General features: G+C 42.6%; 1 protein-coding gene across 16 annotated transcripts in view; it reads left to right on the top strand.

Moving 5' to 3' along the window:
* Window positions 1–15293, top strand: part of ESRRG (estrogen related receptor gamma) — a 519096-nt gene that overhangs the window by 350885 nt on the left and 152918 nt on the right. For 15 of the 16 annotated variants that reach the window (XM_039883372.1, XM_039883368.1, XM_039883362.1 and 12 more), the window contains one exon: window positions 10782–11197. In XM_039883372.1, the coding sequence (XP_039739306.1) occupies window positions 10795–11197 (403 nt within the window). In that variant the 5' untranslated portion in view covers window positions 10782–10794. Of the gene's footprint in view, window positions 1–4401; window positions 4421–10781; window positions 11198–15293 lie in introns of those variants that run through there. The other variant, XM_039883365.1, reaches the window with a different exon arrangement.

Raw genomic sequence — 15293 nt, 5'->3', positions numbered from 1 at the left:
TTTTTGGTGGCGGTTTGTGTTCATAGGGGTTGGGGAAGAATTAGTATTATGGAACTAAACCAGATTAAGGGGGAATGTGAATTAGATTTGGTAACAGATGGTGCTGTGGAAATTAAAGGTTCTTTGCGAATGGAAGCGACAGCCGCTTGCCTCTGTTCTCTCTGTCTCTCCAGTTCGGGCACTTGATCGACGGGTATAAATCACAACAATCCTGTCTTGACAGCCAATTTCGAGAATTTGATCTGGTTAGAGACGTGGCTTTCCTGCTCCACTCACCGAAACCCGCTTCTGTTTTTTTTCCTCACGGCACCTTGTCATATTTAGAAAAGCAGAGTCGCCTGCCTCCCCTTAATGAAATTTTTTCTTAATTACAGTTTTAGCTCTTTAGTTTTAATTACTTTCCCATTCAGCCTGAATTTTCGTAATATCTCTGAGGAATTTTTCCTTCCTTCTTTCTTTTCCACCCTTTTGACTCACCCATATGCTTTCGTTGTTACTGAAGGTGCTTTTTGTTGTCAGAAGTTGTCAGAGGCACTCCTTGAGAATCCAAATGATCAAAATCATTATTTTTAAAGGGAAAGGTTCTCATGGGCTATACTAAAGTTATCAAATCAGAAAAAAAAATTTTTTTAAAGTGTCAGAAGCGGTCACCAAAAATAGCAATGATTTCAACAAAATTACATGAGAAGGTGAGTGAAACAGTTTTTTTTTTGTTTTTTTTTTTTGGTTTATAAAGGCCCTAGAAATATCTGCTCCATAGGCTCAAATAAACCCCACCCAGTAGAAAGATGTGGCCACAATGTGGCAGAACCAGTTGGTGTCTGTTTTGACCTTGCGATGATCTAGGAAATCAGAACTAAAATATAGAGACTCTGAGGGAGAGATGAGAACAAATTACATGGACCCGTTATGTCCAGGCCCTCGGGTCTGACAAGCTCAGGGGACAAAAACTGAGGTCTCCTCTTCCAAATCCACGTGGCATTTGGGCTTCCAGCATATCAAGGAAAAGGAAAGAGAAGAGAGGGAAAAATCACTCCAGAAATGAAGAGACGATTCTCTGAGCGAGCAACTAACAGTTGGTAGAAATGAAGCTTCCTACTGGCAGTCAAATCAAATGGAGTAACAACTCAGCGGCTCCCCACTGCTTGCTGTCAGCGTGGTGTTGCACGCGGGGACAAACAGTCACTTACACACTGATTGCAGGGAATTGCCCTTTCTGCCAACGCCTCCCACCAAAACCATGTAATGAGCGGAAGGAGAACCGTTTCTAGGAAAAACCAGGAGGCCTGCTTTCCAGCTGCCCCTGAATGACCATTGCTCTGTTTGTCCGTTTGTCGTGCACTGGGGAGGATTCCTCAGCGAAATGTGTTTGCTGCCGCTTCGGTGTCGTGTAGCGAGTTGTTTCTGTAATTCCTTCTCGTGCAGCGGGTGCACCCCCGTGCACAGGCACGCGCACTGCCGTGGTCCTGGGTGGAGGCTGAGGGCAGTGGCCCCAAAGGAGATGGAAGTTTGGGCAGTGAGATTTAGGACAACAGCCCTTGCTCTCCAGTCTAATCTGAATGACAGGCCAACGGGGATTTTCTCTGAGTTAGATATAGTTTAAAAAAAAAATGGCAGAAGTTACTTTAGAAAGCCTGTGGGTTAATCCTCTCATTTGACACGTGAGGACACTGAGTCTACGTGGTGCGGTGACTGGTCTCAGGTCCCACGGTGCCATGCCCAGAGCTGGACCCCACGTCCGCCTCTCCGTCCCGTGCTGTAAAAAGGCAGGGTTTCCTGGGACAGGAGATGACAGGCAAGCTGTGGGAACTCTGATGCAGCTGCTGCTTTTTTTTAAATCAGTTTTTCAAAGTTGCAAAAAAGGTTTAGAAATTTTCCTCTGCGTGGCGGCTCCTTCTGAGCTGAACCCCTGGCTTTTCATTGGCTTCCTTTGGCTTCCCCGGACGCTGTCCCACTGCTGAATAATCCCCTCCACAAAGCCCGTTCTTTTGCAAGGCACATCCTTCGTCATTTTCGTGGGGTCAGGAGATGTTGTGTGTGTGTGTGTGTGTGTGTGTGTGTGTGTGTGTGTGTGTGTGTGTGTGTGTATTATGCATATGTATATGTGTGTATATATATAACACATATATATATATACACACAAGCTACTACTTGCAGGCCAGGGAAAATAACAGAAATATATATATATACACACACACACATATATATGTATATATGTATATATGTATATGTATATATATATTTCTGTTATTTTCCCTGGCCTGCAAGTAGTAGCTTGTGTGTTTAAGCTTTACCTTCTCTCCAAGTAGCTAGCTCATTGAAATGTTTAAAAAAAAAAAAGGACAGGGGAAGAAGTCTTAGGATTAATAATTAGCTGACTTCCCTTCTTCCATACCTCCCCCCACTCCTACTTCTTCTGAGCAATACCTGATACCGGCAGAATATAATAGTAACCTCTGCTACTGTAGATCACCCCAGACCGGCTGCATTTGCATCCAGATATTAACTCCTGCAGACTAAGCTATTAAGTCAAAAGTATAAATACAGTTTCTCCGCTGTCCAACAGGGAGCGATGCGGTTTATTATCTCTGGTTGCGCCGTGAATCTCTCTCTACCATAGAAATGTCCGTATGTGCTCGAAGCGACCTCTATTTCAACAGCGATTCCTTCTCAGCATTTAGATGTCCTCATCACTGTAATTCACCCAGTTTCCGGGTGTGTTTTCGAGTTCCAGTCCAAGTGAACCGGCGGCCTCGTGGGTCACTGTAATTGCTTTTGCGAAACATTTCCCTAATGAATAAAGGGTGACATCAATACGGCCATCTCAATATCCCCTGCATCAACTCCCGATAGCGTTCTTACTTCCTGTGTCAGTGTCGCAAAGAGAATAGGGAAGGAGCGTTCGGCAGCCTGAGCTTTCATTGACCTGGATTTGATTTGTGAACTCCATCACCGGAAAGCGTGTGGAGTGCGTCTGAATTCGATTGTAATTTGTAAAGATCAGTACCTAGGCTTCCTAGGAGCTGAGTGACTGTTCATTTCTCCTCTCGCGAGGTGACGTGGGAAGGTCTCCATTGAGCTGTCAGTGCTCAACGTTGTGTCGGCTTTTTCTCTTCGGTGTGCTCCTTGACTGCTTGAAAACGGAATTGTCTGAACACAAGCAAACTTTATTGATCCATATTTCTGTTTGAAAGACCAGAGATTTGTAGAAGTAGGGGACTATTTCTTTTCCCTAGAAAGCTTACTGAAGAGGAGGTCTGCTCATGGCATAGTAAATCTCCAAGACCGAATAAATGTTACACTCAGCATATATTGTAAGCTTCATTTTGATGATTTATCTCATGTACTTTTTTTTTTTTTTTTTTTTACCCAATGCTAACCTTCCTTTCTAACAGTGGTCCCCAGCTTGTGCTCAGGGCTGTTTCACTGTGCCCTGGGGATAGTGACCTGATCGACACTTGGGCACTGACGTAGGGTACTCTGTTCTGAAGCCTTTCTGGTCTTTAGGCTTTTGGTCCCAAGAGAGTAACTCTTGTAAGGGAAGAAATATTCTTAGGGATCAGAGAGAAAATGCTTGCTTTAAAAGTCTGTCGTGCATCTGAATTTCTGACTAGGTATTTCCTGAGATTCTCTTTTCACATGCATAGGTGTCATGGAGTTGGGCAGTCATGAGGATATAGATAATTAAGCTGTATTAGGGCAAATATACACACTTGTTAAAACACTTAATTTGCCTCAATAATATTGATTGCATGGTAGAAGTTTGTTTAAACTAAATGGTATTTTCCCCCTACTGTTACAGTCCTTGAATGCAATTTGTATAATAGCTAATAGCCACCATCAGTTAAATATCATGTTAGTTATAAAGTAATGTCATAAGAATTGATTTGAACTTGGCAGTGGAGGAGAGCTCTTTCTTCAAAGCCGATGTAGATGATTAGCCGGAGTTTTAAACAGAATCGTGGTTCATATAAACTGTATATTTTATAGACTTACAGCTACTCTATATCACATGAGTGCCCATTATATTAAAGAAAAGCTCAGATAGTTAATTATGCAAAACATCATGTATGCAATTACCCAACATTATTATGCATTTAACAGTTTTATTGATCTGCCAGTAGCTCACTTATTGTATTTGGAGCTATAAACAAGGGATGCACATCCCCAGGTTGAAATAGGTCCAAGAAAACAAGGTGAGGATAAATTACACTACGAAGCACCTCTGCATCAGATCGAATGCTTCAACGCAGAAACCGTCAGCAATCATAATGGACAGCAACACATCGCGATATCCCAGGACCATTTCTTTCCCCATCAATGAAGTTTATCAACCAAGAAGCATCACAAATCACCTGGCAATACCAATGGAAGCAACAACACTTTTCTACATCCAGAATAGTCTGGATAACTTACCAAGGTGATCAGCAGCGGCCTGCCTTCCTGTGCCAAAGTAAAACAGGAGCTGGGGGTCTTCACAGGCACTTTCTGAGACGTGCATGTCTGTCATACCACGTCTTGTTGGGTCGCCTGCTCTTGGTAGCGCATCCCCCCCCTCGCCATCTTTCTCAGCCTCCGTGGCCAGAAATGAATACCCTCCATTTCCCTGTCTTTGTTGTACATATAGCAGTAAGGGTGGAGCCATGTGCTTCTATAGGTCTCTCTATATGTCAGATTGGATGGCCGATCATCCTGGTTTGGCTGAGGCTGATGGTTCCCAAGACATGGGATTTTAGTGACTAAAAATAAACCTGGATGGTTGACCAATCTAAGGTCGCAACAAAATCGAACAAGAAAAGATCATAGAACTCTGGAACCCTAAAAGCAGATAGGGTCTGGGTGAGATTTTTCCCAGTGGTGGTGAAGTCATTAGGTACGAAATTATATTCACGAGGCACTTTCCTTTCAGTGACTGGCCAGAAATGTGTGGCAAGCCTCTTGTTTTCATCCAAAATTTCCTTTTTTTTTTTTTTGGCATAGTGCACAGCCTTTTACAGAATTGGGAAGGCTTTCAGCTCAGATAGAGGCTCTGCTTTGTTACTTTGGGGATCTGGCCCCCTGTCCCCACGCTACTTAGCCACTTCTCTTGTCAGCAATTCAAGCCTCAGCTTTGCAGGGAGCTGTCTGCTTGCTCTTGTTCTTGATGGAGTAAATTGGAAAGAGTCTTTAAGACTCACGGCACATGGCGTTTGTTCAAAGAACCAGGAAGCAACATTACTAAACCACTGGGATTGGTTCTGCAGAAACCTGTTCCTTGAGATGGGCTTCAACCCTTTCTAAAGAAGGCCTGGACTTATACCTGAGCGTGCGTGCATGTGGGTACACGTGTGTTTTAATCTCCCTGAGCAAGTGGGTCCGGATTTACAATGCCTTCTGTACAATTAATGATCTCCTCCCGTTAGTTTAACCAGGCAGACCTTCAGATATTTCTTATTAAAAGAAAAAATCCTTTCTCTCCCTTCCCCAACTAAGCCAGTGTACCTTAATGCAATGATGATACGTTAGACCCAGCAGTTGTCAAAGCATCGTATTACTGTGATGCCATAATGACACCCTGTCTCTGTAAAGTAGTCATGTTTTCTCAAATCACACGTTGCACAGTTGATTTCTGACATGACACTTCATTCGGTCGCTTTCCTTTCCTTCAGCGTCACCGTTCTCTGACAATAGCAGCTGGTGCCCATTTTGTCACTAAGTGATTCACATTTTGCCACTTTACCAGAGTGCAATTAGTTGAAGCAGGAAAAAAAAAATTTACAAAGCTCGTTGTAAAGTAGCGAGCGTGCTCGAAGTCGTCACTCAGGCTGGGAGGGGGCTGCGGGGCCGTGGGTAGCTCTGACGCCGGGCCTCCGGGAGCAGTAGGTCGGAGGTTTTCTTCCAGAAGCGCTAAAACAAAAACCCATAGGCTGATAACAGCTTTTTATGTTTTTAAACAAAATTACTTAAATATTTAATCTGGCGATTTCAGAAGGCAGAAGGTTGAACGGTCCTCATACACCTCCTGTTTTGAATAGGGGAGCCATTAAGTGCTGGCACTTGATAAGCTTCCTGTCTCGCCCTGGAATTCTGCGATTTGGTCAGAGAGTTTAGGGCTCTGTCTTCTTCCTCCCTGTCTCTCCTTCTCTCCTCTCTCTCTCCTCGCGTTTGTAAACGTGAGTAAAAATTTTGGATGTGAATCGATAAAGCGTTTAGAAATTATAAAGAGCCCATTATAAGAGCCCTTCCTTTTTGGGCTCACCTAAAGGGTGACAAAGAAGGAAATGACATAGTGACTCGTTTAATTGTCCTTCATTTAGTCTCTTTAGGAGTCTGTCACTGATACAGGTGTAACAAAAGTTGCAAAACATCTTCCTCAGTGTAACAATCCAGGAAGGCCAAAGAACACCTCACTGACCTGTTCCTTAACGAGAATTTTGGGCATCGTTCTTTTAGTAGGGAAATGAGCGAATACATTCGAGTTTGGTATGAAATTCAAAGGACGCAATACAGGTGTTTGTTAAGAACTTATATTTTGATGAAAGGGTTAATGACATATAAGCCTATGGCACATTATTGTTATACCGGCGTTTAACAATCAAAATATTGGCTGCGCTTAAGTTCCTTCTGGAAAATGTGGGCCACCCTGGCCATCTGTGCGGGCAAGCGGAAATTCGGGGTGTTTCACTCAGGATCACACATTTACCTGGATCTGGCTAGAATCTCTGAAAACATCTAAGTTAGGTAATTATCATATAAATGGAGTATCAATTTGCAGGTTGTCCTGTTTTTCCCCCTCAGCAACAGCTATGATTCTGAGTTTTCTTCACTCGCTCTGTGCATAAACACCTGTACGTACAGTTAATGAACTTTCACGAATTATATTTTTCCATAGTCCAGCAGCCAAGAAGTTTTATTTGCCTGATGATGAGTATCTAACACTGAAGATAAGCTTTTCTCTTGCTGACCCTTAGGCAAGGTTAAGCAACAAGTTTCTCTGTTGAAGTATGATAACCAGAATTATTTGAGACATATCTCAAACCGGGTTGGAAGTGCTTTTTAAAACACTGAAATTTCCCTGGTCTTGGGAATACTGTTAAACCCCTCAAATTGAGTTTCTCATACAGAAACTAAACATTATTCTTGACATAGTCATTTCTGCCTCCAGCTTATTTTCAGGGTGTTCACTCAGAGAAGGCTTTTGGAAAATCACTGTCTTGGTCCCTCGTGTGTCTCTTCATTTTTCTTAAAATAATAAAGTAAAAGCAACTGTACTAAGGCTTTAAAATAAATATTTCCCACAGTTTTCAGCACCTTATTTCTATTCATAATTCTTAACTATATTCAGATTTTTATTAATCCAATGTGACCTAAAATTTCTGCATTAACAGCACAATGTGGAATTGGGCTTATTCTCTTTGGCTACAGATAAAGCCATCATCTTGAAAATGGCTCTTTCTGACAAAAAGGTGTTCTTTTGAAATAAAGTCTTATTCACTACATTCCTCTTAGAGTTAATGTGAATTTTAGTGCCTCTAATTTTAGATTGAAGTGAAGTCTAGAATAAAACCCACCAGCTGACAATTGAATTTATAGATAGTTGTGAATATTTCAGGCTTGAATAATAGAGCTGTAGAATTTCAGAGACAGAGAGGGAGAGAATTAAGACTCGCTGTAGTTTTAGGGTGTAATGTAACGGTGTCTAGGAAGTGTTCAGGGTAATGAGCTAAGTAATCATTAGGAGACAAGTGTGTTCTTTCAGAGGTTCCGTTTAGGCGTTGCACCGACGCTGGAGAGGGTGACTCACCAGGGCCAACATACAGCCGGCGTGTGGGTCCTTTCGGCCCCCCTCGACTTCTGGCTGAGCTGTGGATGGACTAGCCCTCTGGGTGTGCCACCTGCACCCGTGCTTGCTTAGCCATTTTTTAAGCAGTTCAGTGGACACCTTTAAAATCTCTGTTGGCTTCAAGACATTTCTGCACTGGCTTTTGGAGTCAGACCTGAGTTCGAATCCCAGTTCTTCCTCTTGTAGGAAATTGAGTTACGGCTGGGCGTCCATTTCCTAAAATGTGTTGCCTCCTTCACAAGGTTGTCTTGAGGGTTAAATTATATCTGGCGATATTCTGTAAAGTGCTCAGGGTTATGCCTGGCACCGGATAAGTGCTTGATAAATGGCAGCTTGATTATTATTATTTCCACTGGGCAAAATATATTAATTGAGGAGGTTATTCGTGTTTGGGGGAAAAACAAAACAACAACAACAAAAACGTGCCATCTAATGCACAAATCCAGTTTTGTTCAATTTGATTTACAGATAAAGTGGCCAGTCACTGTCCGGAGATTTTTCTTAACAATTGGAACTTGAATTTCTTTGCTTCCAGGTTTTTGCAAAGTTATGGACAGAGATTTTGGAGGAGACAGCTGGCTGGAGACTCCCGATTTTCCAGGCACTTTAACAACATGCATTCGACATATAAATATCTGGTGACTCAGCAAATAACTGTTGTGTCAATGGGAAGGTCATTTCTGGCCTTGTTCTTTAATCAGGAGTTCTGCAAGTTTTAGAAGCCTGAGGGAGAGAAAATTAGCGGGAAAAAAACTGATCATAGATGATACAAGAAAAGTGAGAAAGAAAAACAGGGCCCGGAGAAAACGTGGCGTGTTTTGTGATCAAGCAACTCCCAGCCACCTTCCGGGAAAAGAAAAAAAAAATTAAGAAAAGGTGCCTGCAGACAGATGCGAAAGAGTTAATTGTCAGAGCTATGAGAAATTCAGTGCCAGCGAGAGGGAAGGGGAGCAGCCACGTTTTAGTAGCCTAATAACTTCTAACTCTGGTGTAAGATCATAATGTATGTGCGAGCAGTCCAGTAATTATAAGGTAATAAGTGAAGTGGTGGGGTAAGTGCTCTAAATTAAAAGGGATTTGCAGGGCTGTTGTAAGTCAGTGCCGACCCGCTTTCCTTCAGACGTTGAGTTGAGGAAAAGTGCTTAGCCCTGAGTGCAAGCGAGGAGACAAGACGAGCAATCTATTAATTACAGCGCTCATTAACAGTGACGGGTACAAGGCACAGAGGCAGAAGGGACAGGACACCGACGCTCAGGCTGGCGAGGGGCCTGTTTTTTCCTTCCGCTAGTTCTTGAGGAAAGGCCGGCGCGAGTGGGTGGGCGGAAAGCAAGAGGCTCTTTTGGAGACTTTCTCCTACCTATCTGCTCGCCTCGCATCCTGATGTTGCTTTACGTTAGAAAGCAGAACAGTGTCCAGTGTGGAATGCGTGGGTTAAGAGCCGAATTCTTGTTTCCTTATGTTTTGTTCTGAAGACCGCCTTTTTGGAATAATTAAGTAAACGTTTCCCAATAGGAAATTCCATATTTTTCTTCATTTTGAAGTAATAGAACAGTGGGGGAAAGGAGACCTGGAGAAGAGCATGCCATTTTTGAAATGATAAGATGTCACTAGATTTATAGCGAAAGAGATCATTGCATTCATTTGGTCATACTGCGACGGCTCCCCCAAATTCTGGCGAGTGACCAATATTACCCTGTGGGAGTCCCATGAGTCAGCTTTCCACTGGGGAGCAATTCTCTAACTCCCTTTCTCAACTGTCACCTCTTCTGTCTATAGTGGGCTCTTAGAAGGTTTTTGGAGACTTTGCTAAAAGAGGTTTTGCACTATGACTAAGTGGACAGAAAATAGAACTAATTCTATCTTTTCACCTACTTACCTTTTGAGAAATTTAATCCCTGATGGACCCAAAAAAAGACGGGCACGATGTTTCTTCTAGATAAGACTTTTTCACAATATAGATGTTCATTTTGGCTTTTAGGAGGTATTGTGTGAAAAGATCGAAAGTTGGGAAGAAAAAGGAATCATCCCAAATCTTATGTTTTCAGTACAAAATTTGATCCCTTCTTACTTTGCTGAATATAAAGTGTCAGATTTATGGATTCAGATGGCTTTTACTGATTCATCTCTTCAACAGTGAGAAATCATACACACACACACACACACACTCATATGAAAATATTTAGTAATCGATGCTGGTGATCATTTCACTGTTTTGTGGCCTCTGGGGAGTAATCCTTAAATATTCGCTGGAATTTTATTCTCGATGTCCTCCTACATGGCTCAATGCTTATGAAACAGCCGTTTAAATAAAGAAGCAACGTGATTGAGGATATAGTCCCTCTGTTTCTTAGATCAATAAAAGACACAGTTATGCTTATGGAATCTTGCTGACAAACAGTAATTACAGAGCCGAGGAATCATCTGTTCAGTCTTTAACATAAAAGTTTGATTCTGCTCGTAATTAAAGGATTGCAGCCTCAGAAAGTGGAAGGGAAAAGTAGAGTGAGGATAAATACAATTTTAGAAATGATATGGACTTTGAAAATCACTCCCCTTCCATGGATAAATTTAGAATCTACAGAGTTGATTTAGATATCGACAGTGGTTCTCCAAGAGAAAGGTACAATGAAAGGAATCGGACCCGTTAGAGCTTTTGTTTATGGCCTGTCTGGGCACTTTTATGTAACCCTGTCATGCCCTTATGCTGATTACCTTCTTGTAGAACAAGAGATATTGACTCGAGCATGAGTGATGCGTAGTCCCTAGCTCTTAGGTCGTCCCCTCAAAGAGCAATGTCTTTAACATATGAATTCTTCTATTTTTTTCTTCTTTTATTCTTCCCTTTCCTTTTCTCTATTTTTATTTTTTTACCGTCTCTCTGTTTCTACCTTGCTTGGTCTGTGTGTTTGACACTCTCTTCTTCTCTTCCTCCCTCTGTTTGTCTCTCCCTGAATCACAGGCTTCTCTGCAGAATGTCAAACAAGGATCGACACATTGATTCTAGCTGTTCGTCCTTCATCAAGACGGAACCCTCCAGCCCAGCCTCCCTGACGGACAGCGTCAACCACCACAGCCCAGGTGGTTCTTCAGACGCCAGCGGGAGCTACAGCTCAACCATGAATGGCCATCAGAACGGACTTGACTCGCCACCTCTCTACCCTTCTGCTCCTATCCTAGGAGGTAGTGGGCCTGTCCGGAAACTGTATGACGACTGCTCCAGCACCATCGTCGAAGACCCCCAGACCAAGTGTGAATACATGCTCAACTCAATGCCCAAGAGACTGTGTTTGGTGTGCGGCGACATCGCTTCCGGGTACCACTACGGGGTGGCGTCATGTGAAGCCTGCAAGGCGTTCTTCAAGAGGACGATTCAAGGTTAGTGTTGGGCCTAGGACTCCCCAACCCTCTTCCAGCCTCACGTGATGGTCTGTTTGTTGGCCATCTTACGTTTATCCTCATGAGTTAAATTTCACAGCTTAATTCTATTTCGAATACAAAATAAAAATAGATTAAAATTGAGAGTGGGGAATTTATAAAATAGTCCCCTTGCTCCCCAGACATGCCCCCTGTCAATTCTGCTGTCACCGTCAAGCTCCAAGGATGGGCGGGTGATACACTTTGGGTGGCGTTTAAGCAAAGCACGGCTGTTATTAGAGCGATGTGGGGCCATAGAGCAACGATACAAACTGGATAAATAGTGCCTTTACTTCTTCGGTTCTTCTTATAGAGGCTTGGAAATAAATACTTGAGACCAAGGGTTTTCAAACTTGAGGGCGCATTAAACCTCCTGGAGATCTTGTTAAAATGCAAATCACTGGGCCCTACCCCTGAATTTTCTGATTCATCAGACCTGGGATAGGGACCCGAGAATTTATATTTTTAAACAAAAATCCAGGTGATTCTGACGCAACTGGCTCAGGAACTAGAATTTGAAAACTGCTGCTGTAGACAACTTTACTTATCTACTGTCTTCCTTCTTTCTCTATGGGTACATATCCTTTCTCTACTTTTTTCTATGAACCTGTATAAAAAAAAAAAATCTTCCAAAATATAACAAATTATAAAATACACTTCCAGCATATCTAAGATATACCCACACCTTTATAGATCTCTAGATTTATAAATAACAATATCATTTCCCACATAAAATAAAGAAAAAATATGACCAACTTTTGTATGTGTCCCTTTACACTAGTAATCCACAAATACAGAACTCAGCTCGTTTTAAAAGCTATAGATCTGTGTTCTTACAGAAATTTATATTTCGCTTTTTTAGATCCTAAGTGATAAACCCGTGGAGAAAGTAGGGAAAGGATAGAACCTATTCGCTGAGAATCGTCAGCACATCAGTGATCCTGTTCTGCTCGGTGGTTCACAAAATGTATCTTCTTAAACAGTTATGGATGCGAGAGTGTCTTCCCGTATCCATAGGGGTCCTCAACCTTATCCTCTCACTGGAATCACCTGGAAACTTCTAAAAAGTACTGATGCCACAGCTCACACCTCAAAACTGAACTGGCCTCAGGTGTGGCTGGGGTAGGGTGTGGGGCGGGGGGCGGAGTTTTGAAAACTTCCTAGTTAATGCTGGAGGGGAAGCCAAGGTTAACTGTAACTGGGCTTCCGGAAATGTGGTCTCTGGACCAGCAGTGTCCGCATCCCTTGGGGGTTTGTTAGAAATGCGCATTCTCAGGCCTCATTCCTGATGACCTCAGTCAGACCCTCACGGGGGTGGGCTCAGCAAGCCCTGCCGCTGGCTCTGAGCCTCACCCCAGCTCGAGGACCTTCGCCATCTCACCATCCCTCGTCAGGCGTAACTCCCATCAGTTTAGTGGCTCTGTGACATACTGGCTTTTTCAGTGCAAAAGAGATCCTGCGGGTTACGCTCTGGTCCTCCTGCGTATTTTCACGAACGGCGATTCTGAAACCCTCTGTGCAGAGAGGGCGATCGCCTACGCTTTTCTCCCAAGAGCACCTGGGAGGGCAGGTGTTCGCTGTCAGTGGCGCTAAGGGCCGAGCGACTGTCTTTAGTGGCACAGGTGGCACCATCTCCCACTTGCTTTGTGTTGTCAATCATGCAGCTTTCTGGGTCCGTGGTTAATGAAGACACAGCTAAAGTGTTTTCTTAAAGTACAGTTTTTTCAAGAGATCGTAACTCTCATAATAGAGTGGATCCTTAAGCCTAAGCTTTTCCCAGGTTTAACTGAAGAACACAAGCCAAGTTAGTGTGGTGTATGTATAAATGACCTTAATATTTTAATAGCTATACCTTCATATTTTATGGATGGTCATTATTGTATTTTATTAGCATTGTCTTACAACCATCCCTCATTTACTGGATCTTTATTTTCTCTATTCACATCTATAAATCGAAGGCATTAATACCTACCTCATAGAATGCTTAAGGATAAAATACAATGCAAAACTGCATAGGAAGTAAGTAAAAACAGTGGTGGTTTGACTGCAAAGCTTCCCTTCACTTTGGGGCATTTAAAACAATGTCTGCAGCCTATTTACAAAATCGCAAACCTTGACCGTGAAACACTCCTCCAATCTTTGTGCCATTGTCCAACAGTAGTAGTACACTTATGTTGCCGAGTGTCTAAAATTTAAACTGTGAGTATTTAAATATGTTAACTGAGTTTACAGAGCTCTGGGTCTGTCTACACAAAGATAAGCAAATATTTTGGGATAAATTAGGAAATACTGTGTATACCGACATTAAGAAGGAGGTTCTCAATGTGAAAACCACTTCCATTTTCTCCACAAATGTTCCCCAAGAACTTACTGAAGTCAGGGAGCATGCTGGCTGCAGTTTCACCTAATCTTCGTTTTATTAAAGCTTTGTTCTCAGAGGGTGGTGGATTGAGATGAATTCCTTATACGAATATCTCCTGCCTTAAGGGGACACCACATTTTTGGGGTGTGTGTGGGGCGGATTAAACTCCTTGGTCCTCGGAATGTTTTCTAAAGATCAAACAACTGTGTGAAAAAGTGTTCTGATAGCTGTTTTAGAAAATCGTCTAGCTTAAATATCAATAGGTCCACAATAATTATTTACTGAGCAATAATGTGGATAGAACAATTGAGTTCTGTGCCCGATGATTCCTTAGGATGCTGAAATGCTACCAAAAGCTTAACAGAGCAAGGCGCAGGGTGATCCCTGGCGTCGATGGATAGTGCTCAGTTCTACTCCATATGGGAGAGAGCACCTTTCAAGGATTTTGAGCAGGAGACAGAGATGTCACTGTCCAGATTAGCACTCTGGACTTGCCCACCTGGCTGTGCTTGTAGCTGGCAGCTGGGTGGCACTCAGGAAGGCCTCCCTGCTAGCTACCTCAGCAGGCATCCCACCATGCTGCTTACTTAGCCCCAAAAAGGCAGTGAGGCAAATAAAGGGATTAAATTGTGAAAGTATAATGTAATAATCAGGGCGGCAATTGTAAGGAAGTTTGGAACAGCCCCTCCTCCCTGTGGCCAAATAGCGATAACAATTGAACCCAGAGATGTTGAAGGTGGCCCCAGTCTATGGTGTCACCATGGATTCTTATTCCGATGCCGAAGGGACCATGGAATCCATTCTCATGCCTTGAGGCAGCATTGCAGCCAAACTGTCTTTGACAGATAATAGCCTCTCCCTTCCCTCCTTTCAAGCTGTCTAGAGAACGAGACAGGGTTACACAACTCCGCTTACGAACAGATCTTTCCGCTGCCTCGCAACCCTTGTGGCCAGGACGTTATGTAAGTGTGGCGTCTGCCCTCCTGGACGACTGAGGGACATGTGCATCCCAAGGCATAGTCATGGGGAAGAGAGCCTGTTTAGGGCCTTTATTTCCTGTTAAAATAATTTATTTTTAAGATTGGTTATACAAAATGCAGTACATATAAATTTTGAAAGTCGGGAAAAATACTTCATACATTTAAAGCCAAAAGAACATCTATCCAGAGCACATCTTGAGAAAAGTAATGAGAATTGTTCTTTTTCAAGCGAAATGTGGTATTCCGGTTGTGAAAGGCAATTAATCATAGATTTCAATGAAAGCCAACCAGAAAGCATATTTTATTTGTTGACTGTTTTTCAAGTTATCATTGGAAAACTACTTAATTAGGTCAGCACTTAGGGAAAAGTCAAGATTGTTTTTGTTTTTGTTTGCTTGTTTGTTTTTTGTTGACCGAAACCTTTTTGGAGGACTTGACGTCCAGGCACGGTCACAGTGACAGCATGGCTTTCATTGTCGTTTTGTGGGCTGATTAGTTTATTCTGCTTTTTCTCTTACTGCAATGTTGACCTCAGTTCATAAGTGAGCAGGTATTTTTTGTTAATCTTCTCCTTAAGAGTTTTCCCTGGACCCTTGTTAAGGAGGCAAGACCAGGAGAATATGTTTTCCCCTAAGAAGTCAATACACATTTTATTATTCAATACATAAAACACTAGCCCCCCTGTTCTTTTCTATAAGAATATGAAAAATACACA

This window comes from Pteropus medius, unplaced genomic scaffold, assembly GCF_902729225.1.
Source record: "Pteropus medius unplaced genomic scaffold, Ma_sr-lr_union100, whole genome shotgun sequence".
Taxonomy (NCBI): Eukaryota; Metazoa; Chordata; class Mammalia; order Chiroptera; family Pteropodidae; genus Pteropus; species Pteropus medius.
Note: the sequence above shows the minus strand (reverse complement) of the source record. Positions and strands in the feature narration are given on the sequence as shown.